The sequence below is a fragment of the Leucoraja erinacea genome, chromosome 10, assembly GCF_028641065.1.
Source record: "Leucoraja erinacea ecotype New England chromosome 10, Leri_hhj_1, whole genome shotgun sequence".
NCBI classification, from domain to species: domain Eukaryota; kingdom Metazoa; phylum Chordata; class Chondrichthyes; order Rajiformes; family Rajidae; genus Leucoraja; species Leucoraja erinaceus.
The window spans coordinates 11,594,974-11,616,088 of NC_073386.1; the positions used below are offsets into that span (position 1 = coordinate 11,594,974).

The following is a 21,115-nucleotide window of genomic DNA, read 5'->3' on the forward strand; positions in this document are numbered from 1 at the left end:
TGCAGTTGTGCAGGGACCTGGTGAGACCACATCTGGAGTATTGTGTGCAGTTTTGGTCTCCTAATTTGGGGAAGGACATCCTTGCTATTGAGGGAGAACAGTGTAGGTTCACGAGGTTAATTCCCGGGATGGCGGGACAGTCATATGAGGAAAGATTGGAAAGACTGGGCTTGTATTCACTGGAATTTAGAAGGATGAGAGGGGATTTAAAAGAAACATATACATTTTTAAAAGGACTGGACAAGCTAGATACAGGAAAAATGTTCCCAATGTTGGGGGAGTCCAGAACCAGGGGCCACAGTCTAAGAATATAGGGCAAGCCATTTAAAATTGATATGAGAAAAAACTTTTTCACCCAGAGAGTTGTGGAATTCTCTGTAACAGAAGGCAGTAGAGGCCAATTCAATGGATGAAATTAAAAGAGAGTTGGATAGAGCTCTAGGGGCTAGTGGAATCAAGGGATATGGGGAGAAGGCAGGCATTGGTTACTGATTGTGGATGATCAGCCATGATCACAATGAATGGAGGTGCTGGCTCGAAGGGCCAAATCGCCTCCTCCTGCACCTTTTTTGTGTGCCTCTATGCTTCTAAACATCAGCTTTTACATCATTATAGGCCAAGCAATGTTATTTTCAAGGCTAAATAGACCAAACCGCAATGATAATTAGATTATCATGGAAACAGAGAAACAAAGAAAATAGGTGCAGGAGTAGGCCTTTCGGCCCTACGAGTTAGCGCTGACAATCAATATGAACTAATCATCCAAAATCAGTACCATGTTCCTGCTTTTTCCCCATATCCCTTGATTATGTTAGCCCTAAAAGCCATATCTAACTCTCTTGAAAACATCAAGTGAATTGGCCTCCACTGCCTTCTGTGGCAGAGAATTCCACAGATTAGCAACTCTGATTGGCTGAAAAAGTGTGTCCTCATCTCAGTCCTAAATGGCCTACCCCTTATTCTTAAACTGTGAACCCTGGTTCTGGACTACCCCAACATCGGGAACAATTTCCCTGCATCTAGCCTGTCCATTCCCTTAAGAATGTTATATGTTTCTATAAGATCCCCTCTCAACCTTCTAAATTCCAACGAATATGCCCAGTTGATCCATTCATAGATAAGGTAGACAGTCAGAATCTTTTTTGCTGGATGGAAAGGTGAAATGCTAGAGGTCATAGCTTTAGGATGAGCAGGGCAAAGTTTAAAAAATATGTGCATGGCCAACAGAGGGAAGCGAGTGCCTGGAACGCGTTGCCAGATCTGGTGGTTGAGGCAGATGTGATGGTGGCATTTAAGAGGCTTTTGAATAGACGCATGGATAGCCTGTGAAACAGCCCCCTGCTCGCCCCCCAAAGACCAGAGGACCAGGAGGAGGGAACCGGCAATGATGACGGACGTGATGAGCAAGGAGCATGATGGCTTTTAGTTTAGTTTAGAGATACAGCATAGAAACAGGGCCTTCGGCCCACCGAGTCCGCACTAACCAGCAATCAATCCGCAAATTAACGCTATCCCACACACATTATGGACAATTTACACGTATACCAAACCAATTAACCTACATACCTTTACGTCTTTGGAGTGTGGGAAGAAGCCAAAAATCTCGGAGAAAACCCAAGTGGTCACGGGGAGACTGTAAAAACTCCATACAGACAGCACCCGTAGTCATGATCGAACGCAGGTCTCCGGCGCTGCAAGCGCTGTAAGGTAGCAACTCTACCGCTGCGCCACCGTGCCGCTGATAGCAGAGAAGAGGGAACCTGGCTCCGGCTTACTGCACCCTTGAGGTTGGCTGCGGGAGGCGCTCCCAAAGAAATCCAAGCAGAGTTCTCCCCCCCAACTTACTGACAGCAGCAACAAAAAAACCTGCTGGAGGAACTCAGATTGAGCAGCGTATGTGGGCGGAAAGGAATGGCTGGTGCTTTGAGACGAAACCTTGCAAACAATTATACCTGCAGACTCCTGCGCCTCCATTTTACTGAGAGGAGTGATAGGCTACGGCTCTGACAGGGTCTACCAGCCCCCTTTGAAATCAGGAATGCCTCTCCTGCAGATGATATGATCTGCCAGGTCATAGGTCATAAGTGATAGGAGTAGAATTAGGCCATTTGGCCCATCAAGTCTACTCCGCCATTCAATCATGGCTAATCTATCTCTCCCTCCTCACCCCATTCTCCTGCCTTCTCCCCATAACCTCTGACACCCGTACTAATCAAAAATCTATCTACCTCTGCCTTAAAAAATATCCACTGACTTGGACTCTACAGCCTTCTGTTGCAAAGCATTCCACAGATTCACTACCCTCTGACTAAATAAATTTCTCCTCATCTCCTTCCTAAAAGAATGTAAGGTTAGCAGCTTACTAAATTTTAGACTACCAACTACATCACAGTATGGTATGGCAACTGCTCTGTGGTCCGACCGGAAGGCTACAGAGGGTGGCCTGAAAATTGGCCTCATCAGCCTGCACGCTCCCCTCCAACTCTAGAATCACTGATGCATGTCTGACCTCATCATCATTAAGCATTCTCTGGGAGTCAACATCTCCGTAGCCAGGCTCATCAAGCATCACAGTATGGTATGCTGTCTCCGACCGGAAGGCATTGCAGAGGGTGGTGAAAATTGTCCACGCTCCCTCCATTGAGTCTGTCCAAAGCAAGCGCTGTTGTGTTTACCCTCCTACCATCCGGGTGGCGCTACAAGTCTCTCCGTTGCCGAACCAGCAGGTCGAGGAACAGCTTCTTTCCGGCCACTGTCAATCTACTAAACAACGTACCTCGGTGACTGCCAATCACCCCCCCCACGGACACTTATTATTTATTTTTTTAATTCAAAATCGTTTGCTATGTCGCTCTTCAAAGGAGATGCTAAATGCATTTCGTTGTCTCTGTACTGTACACTGACAATGACAATTAAAATTGAATCTGAATCTGAATCTGAATCATCAGCATTCTCAGGTAGCCAGAAGAGTGCTGGTAGTGTTGTGCTTGGGCACCCTTAAAGACTGACTGGTGAGATTTCTGGTGCACAGCAATGCATTAGTAGCTGCCAGAAATTTGATTAGCGCTTTTCAGTATCATCTATCGCTTCTGAAACTGCAAGGCGTTGCACAAAGGTGCATGAAAAACTGCTTTGATTAAATGGTGCTGTACAACTTCACAATCTTTTTAGATTTTTTTTAAACAGCATTAGGGAAACACATGATACCATTTTAACACTGTGAGAATAACATTGATGAGATTTCAGCCAATTATTTCAACAAATAAACTATCATTTGGCAGAGGGTGGCAAGATGGCTCTGCGGTAGAGTTGCTGCCCTTCAGCCCCAGAGACCCGGGTTCGCTCCTGACTACAGGTGCTGTCTGTGTGGAGTTTGCACATTCTCCCTATGACCGCCTCGGTTTTCCCCGTGCACTCCGGTTTTCTCCCAAACTCCAACAATGTACAATTTGGTCAATAAGGTTAATTTGGCTTCAGTAAAAAAGTGTAAATTGTCTCTAGTGTGTAAAATAATAGTGCTAGCATACAGGGTAATCGTAGGTTGGTGCGGACTCAGTGGGCTGAAAGGCCTGTTTACGTGCTGCATCTCTAATCTAAACTAAACTAAAATTAATCTTGTGGCCCCTTTATCTAAGTTTAAATATTCCAAGGTAGAACAAAAGCCCCTTCGGCCCACCGGGTCCACGTCGACCAGCGATCCCCGCATATTAACACTCTCCTATATGCACTAAGGACAATTTTCACATTTACCAAGTCAATTTAACTACAAACCTGTACGTCTTTGGAGTGTGGGAGGAAACTGAAGATATTGGAGAAAACCCACGCAGGTCACGGGGAGAACGTACAAATTCCGTACAGACAGCACCCACAGTCGGGATCGAACCCGGAGCAAGCACTGTAAGGCATCAACTCCACCGCTGCCCCACCGTTCCGTGCTGGTGATTTCACGGATGGGGGAAAGAAAGCTTGATAAAAGCTACATATTCCAAACTAAGAATGCACAGTTCTGCACAAATTGACATTTTAGCTGCTAAAAAATAAACCAATGCAAAGTAAAATGGCGTTTAAAATACCTCACACAACATTATTGTTTGAGAAATAAGTTTGTCAATAGGCAAGTTGATTTCATTATTTTTACATTATTTAGAGCAATCATGCCCATTGATTGTTAATTTGGAATATTATTTAATGGCGTGTCTCCAAAAATCAATTAAAAAAATATTGCAAATTTGCTAATTATCTTCCTCGTTGCTGAAATAATGCCTTGTTCAGACAGATTTGATTCTGAAAGCTTGATTCTGAAATGCCACAAGTGAAACTGTGAGCCCATGCTCAAATCAGTCAGGTAAGTTGACTGCATGAGTAGATCTGAAGTCAATCTATTATTTGTGTGGAGCTATCCAGCTATTTTGTCGATGACAGCCAAGTCTTACACCTCAATTGGTTTTCATGTTCAGCACAACATTCATGATTACCTTTAAAAAGTCTAATCCCACTTCAAAAGAATAAACCTAAGACCATCCAAAAATTTGCACAGCTGAACACAAAACCTATCATAGAGTCATAGAGCGATACAGTGTGGAAACAGGCCCTTTGGCCCAACCTCCCCACACTGGCTAACTTGTACCAGGTACAGTAGTCCCACCTGCCTGCACTTGGTCTATATTCCTCCAAACCTGTCCTATCCATGTACCTGTCTAACTCTTTTTTAAATACTGCGATTGTCCCAGCCACAACTATTCCCTCCTCTGGCAGCTTGTTCCATACACCCACCACCCTTTGTGTAAAAGTTACGCCTCAGATTCCTGTTAAATCTTTTTCCCTTCACCTTAAATCTATGTCTTCTGGTCCTCGATTCACCTACTCTGGGCAAGAGACTCTGCATCTACCCAATCTATTCCTCTCATGATCTCATACACCTCTATAAGATCACCCCTCATCCTCCTACGCTCCAAGGAATAGAGTCCGTGTCTTCTGGTCCTCGATTCACCTGCTCTGGGCAAGAGATTCTGTGCATCTACCCAATCTATTCCTCTCATAATTTTATATAGTTGGTGCACTTACCTATACCAATGAAGACTACTTTGTAACCATCTTCCTTTAAGCTCTCCAGAGTCATTCCCTCAATTCCAAGACCTTTACCATGGACAACCTAATGAAAACACAAATGAGAAACTCAGTTTAGTTTATTGTCATGTGTACTGAGGTCCAGTGAAAAGCTTTTTGTCGCGTGCTAACCAGTCAGTGGAAGGACAATACATGATTACAATCAATCCATTTACAGTGTATAAGATATATGATAAGGGAATAGACAAAAGACAATGGACAATAAGTGCAGGAATAGGCTATTCGGCCCTTTGAGCCAGCACCGCCATTCAATGTGATCATGGCTGATCATCCCCAATCAGTACCCCGTCCTGCCTTCTCCCCATATCCCCTGACGACTACGCTATCTTTAAGAACCCTATTTAGCTCTCTCTTGAAAGTATCCAGAAAACCGGCCTCCACCGCCCTCTGAGGCAGAGAATTGCACAGACTCACAACTCTCTGTGAGAAAAATTGTTTCCTCATCTCCATTCTAAATGGCTTATTCTTAAACCGAGGCCCCCGGTTCTGGACTCCCCCAACATCGGGAACATGTTTCCTGCCTCTAGCATGTCCAAATCCTTAATAATCGTATATGTTTCAATAAGATCCACCCTCATCCTTCTAAACTCCAGATTATTCAAGCCCAGCCGCTCCATTCTCTCACCATATGACAGTCCCGCCATCCCGAGAATTAACCTTGTAAACCTACGCTGCATTCCCTCAATAGCAAGAATGTCCATCCTCAAATTAGGGGACCGAAACTGCACACAATACACCAGGTGTGGTCTCACTAGGGCCCTATATAACTGCAGAAGGACCTCTTTGCTCCAATACTCAATAACGTTTAGCGCAAGGTAATGTCAGCAAAGTTCGGTCGAGGATAGACTGAGGGACATCAAAGAGGTAGATAGTAGTTCAACACTGCTCTCTCGTTGTGGTAGGATGATTCAGTTGCCTGATAACAGCTGGAAAGAAACTGTCCCTGAATCTGGTGGTGTGCGATTTCTCATTTATGTACATTTTGCCTAATGGGAGAGGGGAGAAGAGGGAGTGACCAGGGTGTGACTCGTCCATGATTATGCTGCTGGCCTTGCCGAGGCAGTGTGAGGTATAAATGGAACCAATGGAAGGGAGGTTGGTTTGTGTGATGGCCTGGGCTGCATCAACAATTTGCTGCAATTTCTTACAGTCCTGGTCATACTGGTCATATTTTTGAGCGTAGATGCATATCCGTTTGTAAAATTGAAATCATGTTTCACTTTTAGTTTAGTTTAGTTCAGTTTAGAGACGCAGCATAGAAAACAGGCGCTTCAGCCCAGTGAGTCTATGCTAAACATCAGTCCACCATTCATGATATTTCTATGCTCTCCCACTTTCCTTACATACTATGGACAATTTACAGAGGCCATTCAACATAGAAATATAGAAAATAGGTGCAGGAGTAGGCCATTCGGCACTTCGAGCCTGCACTGCCATTCAATATGATCATGGCTGATCATCCAAATCAATATCCCATATCTGCCTTCTCTTCACACCCCCTGATCCCTTTAGCCACAAGGGCCACATCTAACTCCCTCTTAAATCTAGCCAATGAACTGGCCTCAACTACCTTCTGTGGCAGAGAGTTCCACAGATTCACCACTCTCTGTGTAAAAAATGATTTTCTCATCTCGGTCCTAAAAGACTTCCCCCTTATCCTTAAACTGTGTCCTCTTGTTCTGGACTTCCCCAACATCGGGAATAATCTTCCTGCATTTAGCCTGTCCAACCGCTTAAGAATTTTGTAAGTTTCTATAAGATCCCCCCTCAATCTTCTAAATTCTAGCGTGTACAAGCCGAGTCTATCCAGTCTTTCTTCATATGAAAGTCCTGCCATCCCAGGAATCAGTCTGGTGAACCTTCTCTGTACTCCCTCCATGGCAAGAATGTCTTTCCTCAGATTAGGAGACCAAAACTGTATGCAATACTCCAGGGGTGGTCTCACCAAGACCCTGTACAACTGCAGTAGAACCTCCCTGCTCTTATACTCAAATCTATGTTCTCCCTATGATCACCTGGGTTTCCTCCAGGTGCTCTAGTTTCCTCCCACATCCCAAAGACGTGCAGGCTTGTAGGTTAAAAGGCCTCTGTAAATCATCCCTGGTGCATAGGGATTGGATGAGAAAGTAGGAAAACACAGAACTAGTGTGAACTAGATGGTCGGCATGCACTTGATTGCCAAAAGGACCTGTTTCCATGCTGTATCTTTAAACTTTTACTTTTTATGATTTTATACTTGTATTTTAATATGTTCTCGAGTCAGAGAGTCCTACAGCAGGGAAATGTGTCTTTAGTCAACTGAGACTGCACCAACCAGATAGCACCCATCTTTCGAAATCCTATGTTAATCCTGTTTTAATCTCTCCATTTCCTCCCCTGGTTCTCCCATTCACCTTCACATTTTGGACAATTTGCAATGGTGAATTAACCCTACAAACCTACACGTCTTCGGGATGTGGGAAGGAACCAGAGCACCTGAAAGAAACCCACTTGGTCCGTTTTTATTTAAAAAGACCCTGCTTAAATTATAATGTGTAAAGTCATCTGGATAGCCTTCTATCCAGGGATGCTGCCTGTCCCGCTGCTTTACTCCAACATTTTGTGTCTATCTTTGGTGTAAACCAGCATCTGTAGTTCCTTCCAACACAAGTCATCAAATGTAATGTTTCTCACATTGAAGCATATTCAAGTATTGTCCTTTCAAAGCACTTGTGTTGAAAGATCATGCACTTAATGTAATCCAACCGGTTTTTTACTTTTCCAAAAAAAAAACGAGCTGCAAAATTAGTGTACCTATCAAGGACTGCCAAAATACATGATATGGGGTGAGCCAACACATACAGGTGTCAGAGGTTATGGGGAAAAAAGCAGGAGAATGGGGTTAGGAGGGAGAGTTAGATCAACCATGATTGAATGGTGGGGTAGACTTGATGGGCCAAATGGCTTATTTCTGCTCCTATCACTTATGACCTTATGGTTACATGCATTGGTTCCTCACCACAATATTCTGCTGGCTGAGATCCAAAACCTGTAAAAGGCCTTATACATACTCCCTGTACAAACACATCTCCATCATTAGTCCAACCACTGCAGAGCCAGCAAAGCCAGCCCCAATGGTCAAGGGAAGTTGAGGGCTTTGTTTGGGGACTGGAGAGGGAATGACGTGGGTGAAAGAGGAAGTCAGGATCTCAAGAATCAAGTCAGGTCAGTGGTGGGGAGCGAAGAGAGAAAAGTGGGACTGTGGTCATGACTGAAGGAATGTCAAGGTTATGATGGGGCGCCTAACAATGGACTCTGGCTACGTTCCACTGGTGGAGTTGAAGAAGTTAAAACATTAATAAGAAACCCAGTCTACAGACTTTTGGAGCTAATCAGGTTGTCGAATTTCTAGTCCATATCCTTTAAAATGTTTTATAATTTTTCCCATCTTAGTTTTAGATGTGGAGGGTAAAAGCAAGTTCAAAACACACATCCTGGTTCAGATTAAATTCAATCAAAAATTTTAAATAAACAAAATATATGAAGAAACTTTTTCTCTCATGAAATTAATCACATGCCAGCACGGCAAGACAGAGATATTGATTGCCCTTTTCCAGACTGGTTGCATTTAAAATACAGACAGACAAATGCTCAGAACTAAATCAGGTATTCCACCCAATGGCAACAATTGGCGACATTTAATTGTCCTTTATTAATGTGTGTGACATTTTGCTGTTAATCATCAATAAACATCAAGCTAGTCTTCATTTTTTTTTTTTGCTCGTGCTTTAGTGGTATTGTGCCGATACCTTCACTCCGAGGTCTTTCATCAGCTTGATTTCAAACTTGACAACATCATAAGGCAATCTGAACTGTGGGATCTCAGACGTGCTACAAAGAAAGAAAGAAGAAAAAAATATCATGATTCTCTCATTGCCATAAGAGCTTTTGTTTTAATCAATGCAAATCAAGAATTATCATTTGATGTTATTTTACTTTTAGAATAGATTTGTTGACACGAGAATTATTTGTATTTTATTTACAGCCTTGAGGATGAATCATCTCGTCTGGTGCTGTAACAATTCTACGCTATTACATTAAAAAGAATGACCTTGGCAATTTCTCTGCTTGATTTAAAACTCGCAAAAACAAAAATAGGAATTTTAATTTAAATCTTTATTTTAAAGCAGCGTCTTCATAATTTATTTACTAATAATATTAAAAGGACATCGGTAATGTGAATGCCTTAAAATATCATCACCATCTGCTTTAAACTAATCTATAAACATTAATTTGGCCTGCATTAACAGCTTTGATTAAGTATTTTACAATTAGTGGTGCGAGGGGTGAAATTCTTTGTTTAATAAGTGAGTTGGGGAACATTGCCTGCTTTTCTATTTTTGATTAGTTGGCCGATCAATGAATCTAACAGAAGAATGTCATTTGGCCTGAGCTGTCCTGACTTACTTCTTTGTCGTCCCCCCTTGCCTCTGGAGTCTTTTACTTTTGAAGTATAGATCTTATGAGAGTTGCCATTTAATCATCCTCCACCAGGTTTTTGCAGGCTGCGCATTCCAGATCTTGGTGTAAAACAACCTTCTCTGCCTTCTCTCCGGCTCTTTTGCAACTCAATTAAATCCACGTCCTATAATTATTACACTCCTCTCAGTAATAGGCACTTCAGGTCACGTTAAGTCAGCTGTGGTATAATACTCGATGATTGTGTGACCACAAAACATATCTCTTTATATTGCATCAATATGATTGTTTTACTTCACTCATCTTGAAAATGTGCAACGTCTAACTATAATTGGATATAACATTACAATATAATACAGCTTGATATTTATAACATTTCTGTATATTAAATCATGCTCAGTGATTGCATTAATAACTGGTGGATATTTTATCCACACGTTTAACAAACTCATTAATTTGATTAATCTGTTCACTTTCAACACGCTATGACTTTATGAACAGACCAGAAGTAATTTCACATGTATAAGTTAATCGACTGTGTTACAGTGCATTCAGAAAGTATTCAGACCCTTCACTTTTTCCCCATTTTGTTACATTACAGCCTTATTTTAAAATGGACTCAATTCTTTTTTTTTAATCATCAATCTACATACAATACCCCTGAAGGAAGAAGCAAAAACAGGTGTTTAGACATTTTTGCAAAGTAATAAAAAAGAAATAACTGAAATATTATATTTACATAAGTATTCAGACCCTGTGCTATGACACTCAAAATAGAGCAAAATTGTCCGAAGACCTCCGAGACAGGATTGTATCGAGACACAGTTCTGGGGAAGGGTATAAAACAATTTCTGCAGCATTGCAGGTCCCGAAGAGCACAGTGGCCTCCATTATTCTTAAATGGAAGAACTTTGGAACCACCAGGACTCTTCATAGAGATGGCCGCCCGGACAAACTGAGCAATTGGGGGAGAAGGACTTTGGTCTGGGAGGTGACGAAGATCCCGATGGTCACTCTGACAGAGCTCCAGAATTCCTCTGTGGAGATGGGAGAACTTTCCAGAGGACAACTATATCTGCAGCACGCCACCAATCAGGCCTTTATGGTAGAGTTGCCAGACGGAAGCCACTCCTCAGTAAAAGGCACATGACAGCCCACTTGGAGTTGACCAAAAAGCACCTAAAGGACTCTCAGACTCTCATGAGAACCAAGATTCTCTGGCCTGACGAAACCAAGATTGAACTCTTTGGCCTGAATGCCAAGCGTCACGTCTGGAGGAAATCAGGCGTGGTCTCATCACCATACATGTGGTGAAGCATGGTGGTGGCAGCATCATGCTGTGGGGATGTTTTTCAGCGGCAGTTACTGGAAGACTAGTCAGGATTTAGGGAAAGATGAACGGAGCAAAGTACAGAGAGATCCTTGATGAAAATCTGCGCCAGAGCGTTCTGGACCTCAGACTTGGGCGGAGGTTCACCTTCCAACAGGACATCCACCCTAAGCACATAGCCAAGACAACGCAGGAGTGGCTTTGTGACAAGTCTGTGAATGTCCTTGAGTGGCCCAGCCAGAGCCCGGACATCAACCCGATCGAACATCTCTGGAGGGACCTTAAAATAGTGGTGCATCGACGCTGACAGAGCTTGAGAGGATCTGCAGAGAAGAATGGGAGAAATTACCCAAATATAGGTGTGCCAAGCTTGTACCCATGAAGATTTGAGCTGTAATTGCTGCCAAAGGTGCCTCAATAAAGTACTGAGTAAAAGGTTTGAATACTTACGTAAATGTGATATTTCAGTTATTTTTTTTTATTTTGCAAAAATTTCTAAACACCTCTTTTCGTTTTTTTATTATGAGGTATTGTGTGTAGATTGATGATACATAAAGTGAATTGAATCCATTTGAGAATAAGGCTGTAACGTAACAAAATGTGGAAAAAGTGAAAAGGTCTGAATGCTTTCTGAATGCACTGTATATCAGACTTCAAACTATTTGTAAACTAGAACTGGAAAGCCTTGAGTTAGTCAGATATATGCTCTGCTGCATGATATTGAATACTGGCTGTTTTCTTTATTACCATGCTGGGTATGCTTAGAATCATATGCAGGCATAAGGAGGGAATGAACACACAGAATAGGAAACACATTAACATAACAATAGCTGTATTACCTCTCACCCTTGCTAATTATATGAACCATTCTAATCCACTCAGTCTACTGTATATATCACTTTGTTGCAGAAGTCTCCGATAAATAGATTTCTGCTCACACTTATTGCTTTCTAAATACGGCTGTTGTATGTGAAGGTTGTTCAGTTCATCTTCGGACTGGAGGTTGTCCATTCTGGATTCACCAAAGAGTGGATGATGTTCCATGTGCATTTTGCATGATTACCCTGAAATCCACGCAATGCTGTGAGCATGAATCTTCCAATGGCCGCATGTCATATGGAGTTCATTTTAGGGAACAATCTCCCCCGTCTCCTTCCTCATGGCCCTCCAGTTGCATATCCAATCCCTTTCCCCACCCCTCCCCTCCCCCCTTCTTTCATCCCATCTAGCTTTACATTTTCGCCTCACTCCCTTCCTAATCTTACACCCTTTTGTCTCCTTTTCTTCTCTGGCTTTGTCCACCCATCCACCAATTAAAACCACACTCACCTGTATCCACCTGTCACCAGGCTTTGTCCCACCCCAAACTCTCTTCCCCCCCTACTACAATCAGTCTGAAGAACAGCCTCGACCAAAAATGTCACCGATCGATGTCCTCCAGAGAAGCTGCCTGACCCGTTGAGTTACTCCAGCACTTTGTGTTTTTGTCATATGGAGTTGACTGCTCAGCAATATGGTAACAAAGAAATCCATTTGATCCTCGAGATTAGATTTATTGCTGTTCTTGCTGATATTTATTATCTATCCAGTGGAGTATCTCTGGAAGATAGAAACATAGAAAATAGGTGCAGGAGTAGGCCATTCGGCACTTCGAGCCTGCACCGCCATTCAATATGATCATGGCTGATCATCCAACTCAGTATCCTGTACCTGCCTTCTCTCCATACCCCCTGATCCCTTTAGCCACAAGAGCCACATCTAACTCCCTCTTAAATATAGCCAATGAACTGGCCTCAACTACCTTCTGTGGTAGAGAGTTCCAGAGATTCACCACTCTCTGTGTGAAAAATGCTTTTCTCATCTCGGTCCCAAAGGATTTCCCCTTTATCCTTAAACTGTGACCCCTTGTCCTGGACTTCCCCAACATCGGGAACAATCTTCCTGTATCTAGCCTGTCCAACCCCTTCAGAATTTTGTAAGTTTCTATAAGATCCCCCCTCAATCTCCTAAATTCTAGCAAGTACAAGCCGAGTCTATTCAGTCTTTCTTCATATGAAAGTCCTGACATCCCAGGAATCAGTCTGGTGAACCTTCTCTGTACTCCCTCTATGGCAAGAATGTCTTTCCTCAGATTTGGAGGCCAAAACTGTACGCAATACTCCAGGTGTGATCTCACCAAGACCCTGTACAATTGCACCGCTGTCTCACAGCCAGTGAGATGACTTGGTCATGAGTGGAACCTACGTAAATTGGAAACCTCCCAGTCATCAATTGTGAACACCAATCCATTATCCGTTCTCACTCTGATGAGCGGCAACAGCTCTGACACAGTAGCTGTGCGATGGCAACCACTGCTGAAGTGGACGGGAAATTATTTATGACAGGGCCATGATACCACAATAACCATGAATAATTACGAGCAAATGATCGCCAGAATATATATCTGCAAAATCAACACAAGGGTCGATGCATGATCCTTCAGGTAATTGACATTTGCATTAGTTGATTTTGTCTTTAATTGACCAATCTATTCTTGGAAACCATAACTTTTTAGTTTAGTTTAGAGATACAGTGTGGAAACGGGCCCTGCACCGGCCAGTGATTCCTGCGCATTAACACTATCCTACAAACACTCGGGACAATTTACATTTATACCAAAGCCAATTAACTTACAAACCTGTACTTTAGAGTGTACAGAAACTGAACATCTGGAGAAAACCCACGCATTTCACAGGGAGAATATTCAATTTCCGTACAGACAGCATTCGCACTTAGGATCGAACCCAGGTCTCTGGCGCTGTAAGCTAGAAACTCTACTGCTGCACCACCGATCCACCCTGAATTTCCTTTTTAATAATTTTTAGATTTCACGATTCTTTGACAGTCTTCCTGAGCAAAGTCTCTAATGCATTCTGTTCGAGAATGCAGGTTGACTGTGATTACTTCATAGCATAAGAGCTGAGGTCGGTGCCATTTGTAAGAACATATGTGACTCACTGGAGGATGTCATCTCAACTTTAATTTAGTTTAGTTTAGAGATACAGGGCTCTTCGGCCCACCGGGTCGGTGCCGACCAGCGATCCCTGCACACTAACACTATCCTACACCCACTAGAGACAATTTTTACATTTACCAAACCAATTAACCTACAAACCTGTACGTCTTTGACTGTGGGAGGAAACCAAAGATCTCGGAGAAAACCTACGCAGGTCACGGGGAGAATGTAAAAAAATCTGTAGATAGCACCCGTAGTCGGGATCGAACCCGGGTCTCCGACACTGCATTTGCTGTAAGGCAGCAACTCTACCGCTGTGCCGCAGTGTTAGGCAGTAGCCTTGGGTCTGCTAAGAACTACTGCTTTGGACACCATATTATTATTCACCTAAATGACATGTTATTCTGCAGCCATTTTACCCCAGCTAGTTGGTCAGTTGTAGGTACCCCTTACGAGATCTTGGCGATGTGAAGCTCTGCCACAGTGTTCAAAGTTAGAAAACCATCGTAATAGCATGAGGCGACATAGAATATTGAGTTCAAAATCTTATATTTGAAAATAATTTGCAATGAAAGGATTTCCAGAACTGTCAAAGACATGGTATTGCGAAAATATCATGACATATCAACACTGTTAGAATAGGATGACAAAGAATCTGGAATTTTTATTTTTCACTCATTACTTTGTCAAATGCATGTTTATCAACCAGTATGTCAATTCATAAGTTGTGTTCACTTTGTTTTGTTTGGTTTATTATTGTGACATGTATCGAGGGTACAGTGAAAAACTTTTTGCGTGCTACCCAATCAGTGAAATAACTACACACAATTACAATCAAGCTGTCCAGTGTGCAGATACAAGATGAAGGGAATAACGTTTAGTGCAAGATGAAGTCCAGTAAAGTCGGATTAAAGAGTCTGTGGGTCTCCGATGAGGTAGGTCAGGGTCGTTCTCTCCTTGGTGCAGTGTATAACAAATATGCAGTCAGTATCATCAGAAATATTTGCCTTCCATCACAGTGAGGAGATTCACAGTGATGGATGTTTGTGTGAATTAAATTGTTTGTGTGTCTTGTAGACATTGTTTCATTTTGTATGGCTGCAGAAACAGAGTTCCGTTTGAGCCTCATTTGAGGTTCAAATGACAATGAATAAAATATTGTGTACATTAAAAAAATATTGGGGATACAAGGAACTGCAGGTACTGGTTTATGAAAAAAGATACAAAGTGCTGGAGTAACTCAGCGGGGCAGGCAGCATTTCTGGAGATCATGGGCAGGTGATGTTTGGGGTTGGAACATTCTTCAGGCTCTGCCCACACCTCAATGAGCTCTGAGTCTGAAGAAACATCACTTATCCATGTTCTCCAGAAATGCTGCCTGACCCGTTGAGTTACTCCAGCACTTTGTGTCTTTTATTCACCAGAAAGATTGTGGACCTCTACATTAGCCTCAACATTAGGATATACTTGTACCTGGTTTGCTGAATGCCTCCCTGAAGAAAGAGTTGATTTTTTTTCCACAAGACTAACAGTTTTTCCCCTCAGCCATATATTCTGCTCTGTGAGGGCCACCACAATAATAACACTATCTCATGTTGTGCCTCCCTTGGTGATGTCGTAGTTATTATCTGGAGATGGTTTCTGCTTTTCCAGTCTTTGTTGATAAACTCTTCTGATCTTATGCACATCAGTACCTTGTGGCCTATTTACAGTATCTCAATTGCTCTATGTTCCAAATGTGACAATGATCTTCCTAACTCAAGTAGCTCAAACAGATTGATACTTTTTTTTTCAATATACTTTTTTTTTTGAAATGCATCCTGCATCCATCAAGAATCTATATTTTCAGCACTCACTGAAGATCGGTAAATTTACATTTCGTAACAACTTGCTCCGTTACTGCAACACCGATCAATTGTTATGCTTGCTTTTTGCCTTGTGAAATAAAGCACTGTTGTTGCATCCACCTCATTGTGCTTTGAATTTGCAGAGCGAGCTGCTTTGGTAATTAATAGCACTGGTGATAATGTTTCACCAATATCCTATTATTCTTCATCATCACAGGGTAGCATTGGCATTTCTTCGGATGCCATCTATGTAGTGATGTATATCCAGTAGATGTACTGTATATCCAGTGGTATGAATATTGATTTCTCTCACTTCAGTTAGCCCCGGCATTCCCTCTCTATCTATCCCTCCCCCACCCAAGTCACACTAGCTTTTCATTTTCACCCGATAAACAGCTTACAATGGTCTGTTTCCTTTATCATCATTACTTTTTTGCATATCTTTCATTCATTGTTCTTTATCTCGCCACATCACCGTCTATATCACTCATTTCCCTTATCCATAATCAGTATGAGGAAGGGTCTCGACCCGAAACATCACCCATTCCTTCTCTCCAGGGATGCTGCCTGTCCCGCTGAGTTATTCCAGCTTTTTGTGTCTGTCTTTGGTTTCAACCAGAATCTGCAGTTCCTTCTCACACATCTATGATTCCATGTTCTGTTATTGCTTATTCAAACCTGCAAAGCAGTTTATCCCAGGCTCAACACCTAAGATGGCTCAGAACGCAGATCAAATGACATAATGTTAGGCTTTGTAAAATTATTCAAATAAAATATTGAATGCACTAAACATTATTGCTCATTTAAAGATATATGTATATTTGACACTGGTTAACCTGCACAGATATTATACCATTTGATTAGGTGTTAATATTCATTACCTCTTCAGCAGCTTCTCGTTAACTGACAGACTGACTCACGTACTGACACAGCATGAAATGGATCATACACACTGGAGTAACAATCAACAGCAAAAGTACATAAGTGCACACCAAACATTCAAAACGATCATTGTTCTTCATTACCAACGCAAACTATGACTGCTAACCTCTTGATATTTCTGGTTAAATCTGGCTAGCATTTTAAATCCTGCGCTGTGTGAGACAAATGTGTGTTTTCCTCATGTCCTTCCAAACCTGCTCAGAACTACATACAGTATGAGAGAGAAAATACACACCCAGTATTCAAACATAAAACACAGAACAATACAACCGAAGAACAGACCCTTCGGCCAACAATGTCCGTACCGGACATGATCCCAAGAACATCCATAATCCATAGGATTGCCAACTTTCCCGTATTAGCCGGGACATGCCGTATATTGGGCTAAATTGGTTAGTTCCATTTTGGACCACCTTTGTCCCATATTTGACTGCTACTACTCTGGTCGAGGGGAGTGCCACGTCCAACCCTGCCTCACCTGTCCCGACCTAGTGCAGCCCAAAGATACTAGAGGAGCATCTTTGGTGCAGCCCATGGATGCAGCAGCAGCGCCTCGCCTGTAGCCCCGTCGGTCAGCAGCCCGGCCTGCCGTCCGACCTTCGGACCTTCATTTACCGCCGACACCACCACCCCTCCTTCTCATGGCCGATCATCGGTTCATGAGTTGGATGGGGTGCCGGACTTCGCCCGCAATGTCCGGCGCCCTGGTCAAAACCTCCTCAGCTGGCCCGCCGGCTGGGCTTTGTGTGCAGTCCAGCACCCAAGCCAACTCATCATTCACACAGCCACGGCTGAGTCGGTCAACAAATTGCCGTTGGGAATTTGTCCCTTATTTTGACCTTTTGTCTCTTATTTGGGAGTGAGAAAGCTGGCAACCCTGGTTATCTAACTACACATAATCTATATCCACCTCCATGTCCTGCATATCCACATGCCCATCGAAAAGTCTTTTAAAGAATTTTAAAGTAAAAGTATTCTTAAGTAGAAAATATACTAACATCTGATATCAATAACATTGTGGGTCTTTGATAGTCAGAATTAAAATTTCTTGAATATAAATTATTTGCAGTGAATTTAAACTTGGTGTCTACACTACTTCCTAGAACTACAAATATGCACATGAAACTAAACTTCTGAATGAGGTTATCAGTGTTATTATTTGATTCACTGCTTTGCCATTGAATTACAAATATAATTTAATATTGGAACAATTAGATTTTACAAACCCAGGACACGATGAATCTTTATTCATTGGAAGATAGACACAAAGTAGTAAAATAAAATAAACATTGAACATACCTTTGGGGACCATTAGATATAATTTCAATCTAAAATGGTTTCCGAGGCTAAATATTCTGAAGGTCAGAATGAAGGACAGGGAGTCTAAAATTAGAGGGCACAGATTTAGGTGAGAGAGGAAAACTTAAAGAGGATGTGAAGGGTAATTTCCTTCACACAGTGGGTGGTTGTCATGAGGAACGAGCTGCCAGAGGAAGTGTTTAAAATACATTTGGGCATTTACATGGATAGAAAATGTTTAGATGGATATTGGCCAAATGCTGTTAAACTACCTCAGATTGGCAACATAAATTGATCGGCATGGCGAGGTGGGCTGAAGAGTCAATTTGCATGGTGTATAACTACAGTTCTTTGCTCTTGGTGGCCAACTGTAGCTGGAAGAGTGAAATTGTGCCAAAATAGCCCCTCTTGCAAATAGATCCAGGGGACTGTTCTGTACATTCTGTACTAACCAGGGGTTAGTGCTTATATATGGTGAAAGTCTTACTGGTATGTATGGAAAAAAGGTATTTCACTGTAACAGTACACATGATAATAAATAAACCATTGAAAGCATTCAGTGACATGAATATTGACTTGTGCATTCCCTCTCTCTGCGGCTGTGGAGGCCAAGTCAATGGATATTTTTTAGGCGGAGATTGACCGATTCTTGATTAGTACGGGTGTCAGGGGTTATGGGGAGAAGGCAGGAGAATGGGGTTGAGAGGGAAAGATAGATTAGCCAGGCATAATTGAATGGTTGAGTAGACTTGATGGGCCGAAGAGCCATTTCTGCTCCTAGAACTTACGAATTTTTGAACTCCCTCACCCTTGTCCTCTTGTTAATTTCACTGTTTGTATTCCTTCCTTATCACTTCGTCCCCAGCCAACAATTGACCATTCCCTGAGTGTAGAACGTACAAACTCCGTACAGACAGCACCCGTAGCCAGGACCAAACTCGGGTCTCTGGCGCTGTAAGCAATGGTAGGGCAGCAACTCTACCGCTGTGCCACCGTGCCGTCCTGACTTGTGCCAGTGTGGATGTGAGCAAATGCTGCGTTCTTGGCGACCTTGCAGCAGATGGCGAGGCTTGGCATCCCCCCCTCTCTCTGCTGATTCAGTTTGAGGGAAAGGCAAGTTACCACAGCCAGTCCCAGCTGGGCTTTGCAGAGGCTGCAGAAATGGCTCGTGGCAGCTTGGTAGGTGGGACCAAACAGGCCAAGTGGGCTCCTGATTACTCTGGCACGCCTTCTTTCATGCAACACCATGTAAAACATGACATGCTGTGATTGCGATGCCACTAAAGAGCTTTGAGCATAAAGGTGAAACAGGTATTAACATCTAATTACAATGTCACTTAGGGCCAACAGGCACAGCTGGCATTGAGATGAAAATCCTCTCTTAACGACATATGCCAAGTGAGCTTTGCTCCTTGCCCTTGCAGATGTTGGGGGTGCAGGAGTAGGCATCTGACCATCTGACCATCCCAACCTCTTCACATTAGCCAGCCCAGTCCCCACTTCCCCGTTCCAAACGTAACGATTCAAAGGATAACTGATGCCAATAAAAGACGCAATGGGAAAGAAAATGAATACATATCTGCATCTGGCACACAGATTCATGAAAGTCTAACTGCCAGCTGGAAGCAAAAATAACAAGAAATGTATACACGTTGTAAGCAATCTCTTTTCAAAAATTCCCTTATCGCTGCAGGTTCCCCTGCATTGTCTCCTACAAACAGGCTTCAATTTTGTGCAGGAAGGAACTGCAGATGCTGATTTAAACCAAAGACATACACAAAAAGCAGGAGTTACCCAGCAGCACAGGCAGCATCTTTTGGAGAGAAAGAATGGGTGACATTTCACGTCGAGACCCTTCCTCAGAAGAGTCAGGAAAAAGGGGAACAAGAGATACAGACGGTACTTAGGAGAAAATAAAAATAGTTTCAAGTTTTCTTGCGGAAAGCATTTTTGTTTGTGCTAATGAAGTTCGCAACCACCCTGAATGGGATTTTCAAACATCACCACTGATCTGAACATTGAGCTGACAATTAAACGAACGGCTAATTTTCGGTGAATGATATGTCTCGGGTGGCAAGATGAATTAATGTCAGGAGTCCTTACAAGGTGTTATATACTGTGTCGCGTTCCAATACTCCACAACTAGGTCTGACCATTTAAAATGTTAAAAATCACAGCTGAGTTCCTTAGAACATTGTTCACGCTTTTTCTCTGGATTAGTAGGTAGATCACTCTTTTCATCACCTTAAAAAGTTAACAATGGGAGACACTGAATTTAAAGCATGTGCTGAGGCCCATTTGCACACATTTCTTTATCTATTCTGCCATCTGTGCTTTACATCTGGCAGGCTTAGGTCTCAGGCTGGTGGTTGCCGTACAACTACGATCTTAAGTGACTGGCGGAAAAAAAAAACCATGTGCATCTGTTTTTTTCCCAATCTTCCAAAATATGACTGGAACTGGGAAATAGGTCGGTAGTGCTGTGTAGACAGAGTTTGGATTCCTCCAACTATACTGCACTGCACAATGCAAATTTCATTAAAAAGGATAAGCAAAAGAAAATAGTTTGAACTTAATGTGCTATTCTCCTATCAACTATTAACAGGCACTTTTTAAATGGACAACCAAAATTTGGTTCAAAGTACAAAGGCCTGGTACAAATTGTGGACATGAACACAATATATTTTGTAACTTTGTTGGCACCAACAAGTGGCGAGACTCGTGTATTCCCCAGGTTGTATGAAAGCAAAGCACTTCACTGATCCAAAGTACCTGTGACAATAAAGTATTAATCATTCATTCATTCATTCATTCATTCAGTCAATTCTAAACAAATTCCCATTCTCATAGTAATGAATAGATGCGTTTCAAAATTTCAGTACGATATATTTTCAAACCTGGGGAAAATAAATTTCCCAAGGAAATTTGGCACGTTTCCAATGGCTCTTCCAGACTTCTACAAATGCTCCACGGTAAAATATACTATCGGGTTGCATCACAGCTTGGTTTGGGAACAGCACTTACCACGACCGCAAGAAATTGCAGATAAACGGTGGGTGTATCCCAGTCAATGACGCAGACCAGACTTTCTATCAATGATTCTATCTATACCTCACA

General features: G+C 42.4%; 1 protein-coding gene across 1 annotated transcript in view; it reads right to left on the minus strand.

The window, feature by feature from the left end:
• The window catches only part of LOC129700783 (dihydropyrimidine dehydrogenase [NADP(+)]-like), a 637,641-nt gene that overhangs the window by 373,020 nt on the left and 243,506 nt on the right, over positions 1-21,115 (minus strand). The window contains exons 7-8 of the mRNA XM_055641481.1: positions 8,916-8,997; positions 5,065-5,152 (exon numbers count right to left, since the gene is read on the minus strand). Coding sequence (XP_055497456.1) covers positions 5,065-5,152; positions 8,916-8,997 — 170 coding nt within the window. The remainder of the gene's footprint in view (positions 1-5,064; positions 5,153-8,915; positions 8,998-21,115) is intronic.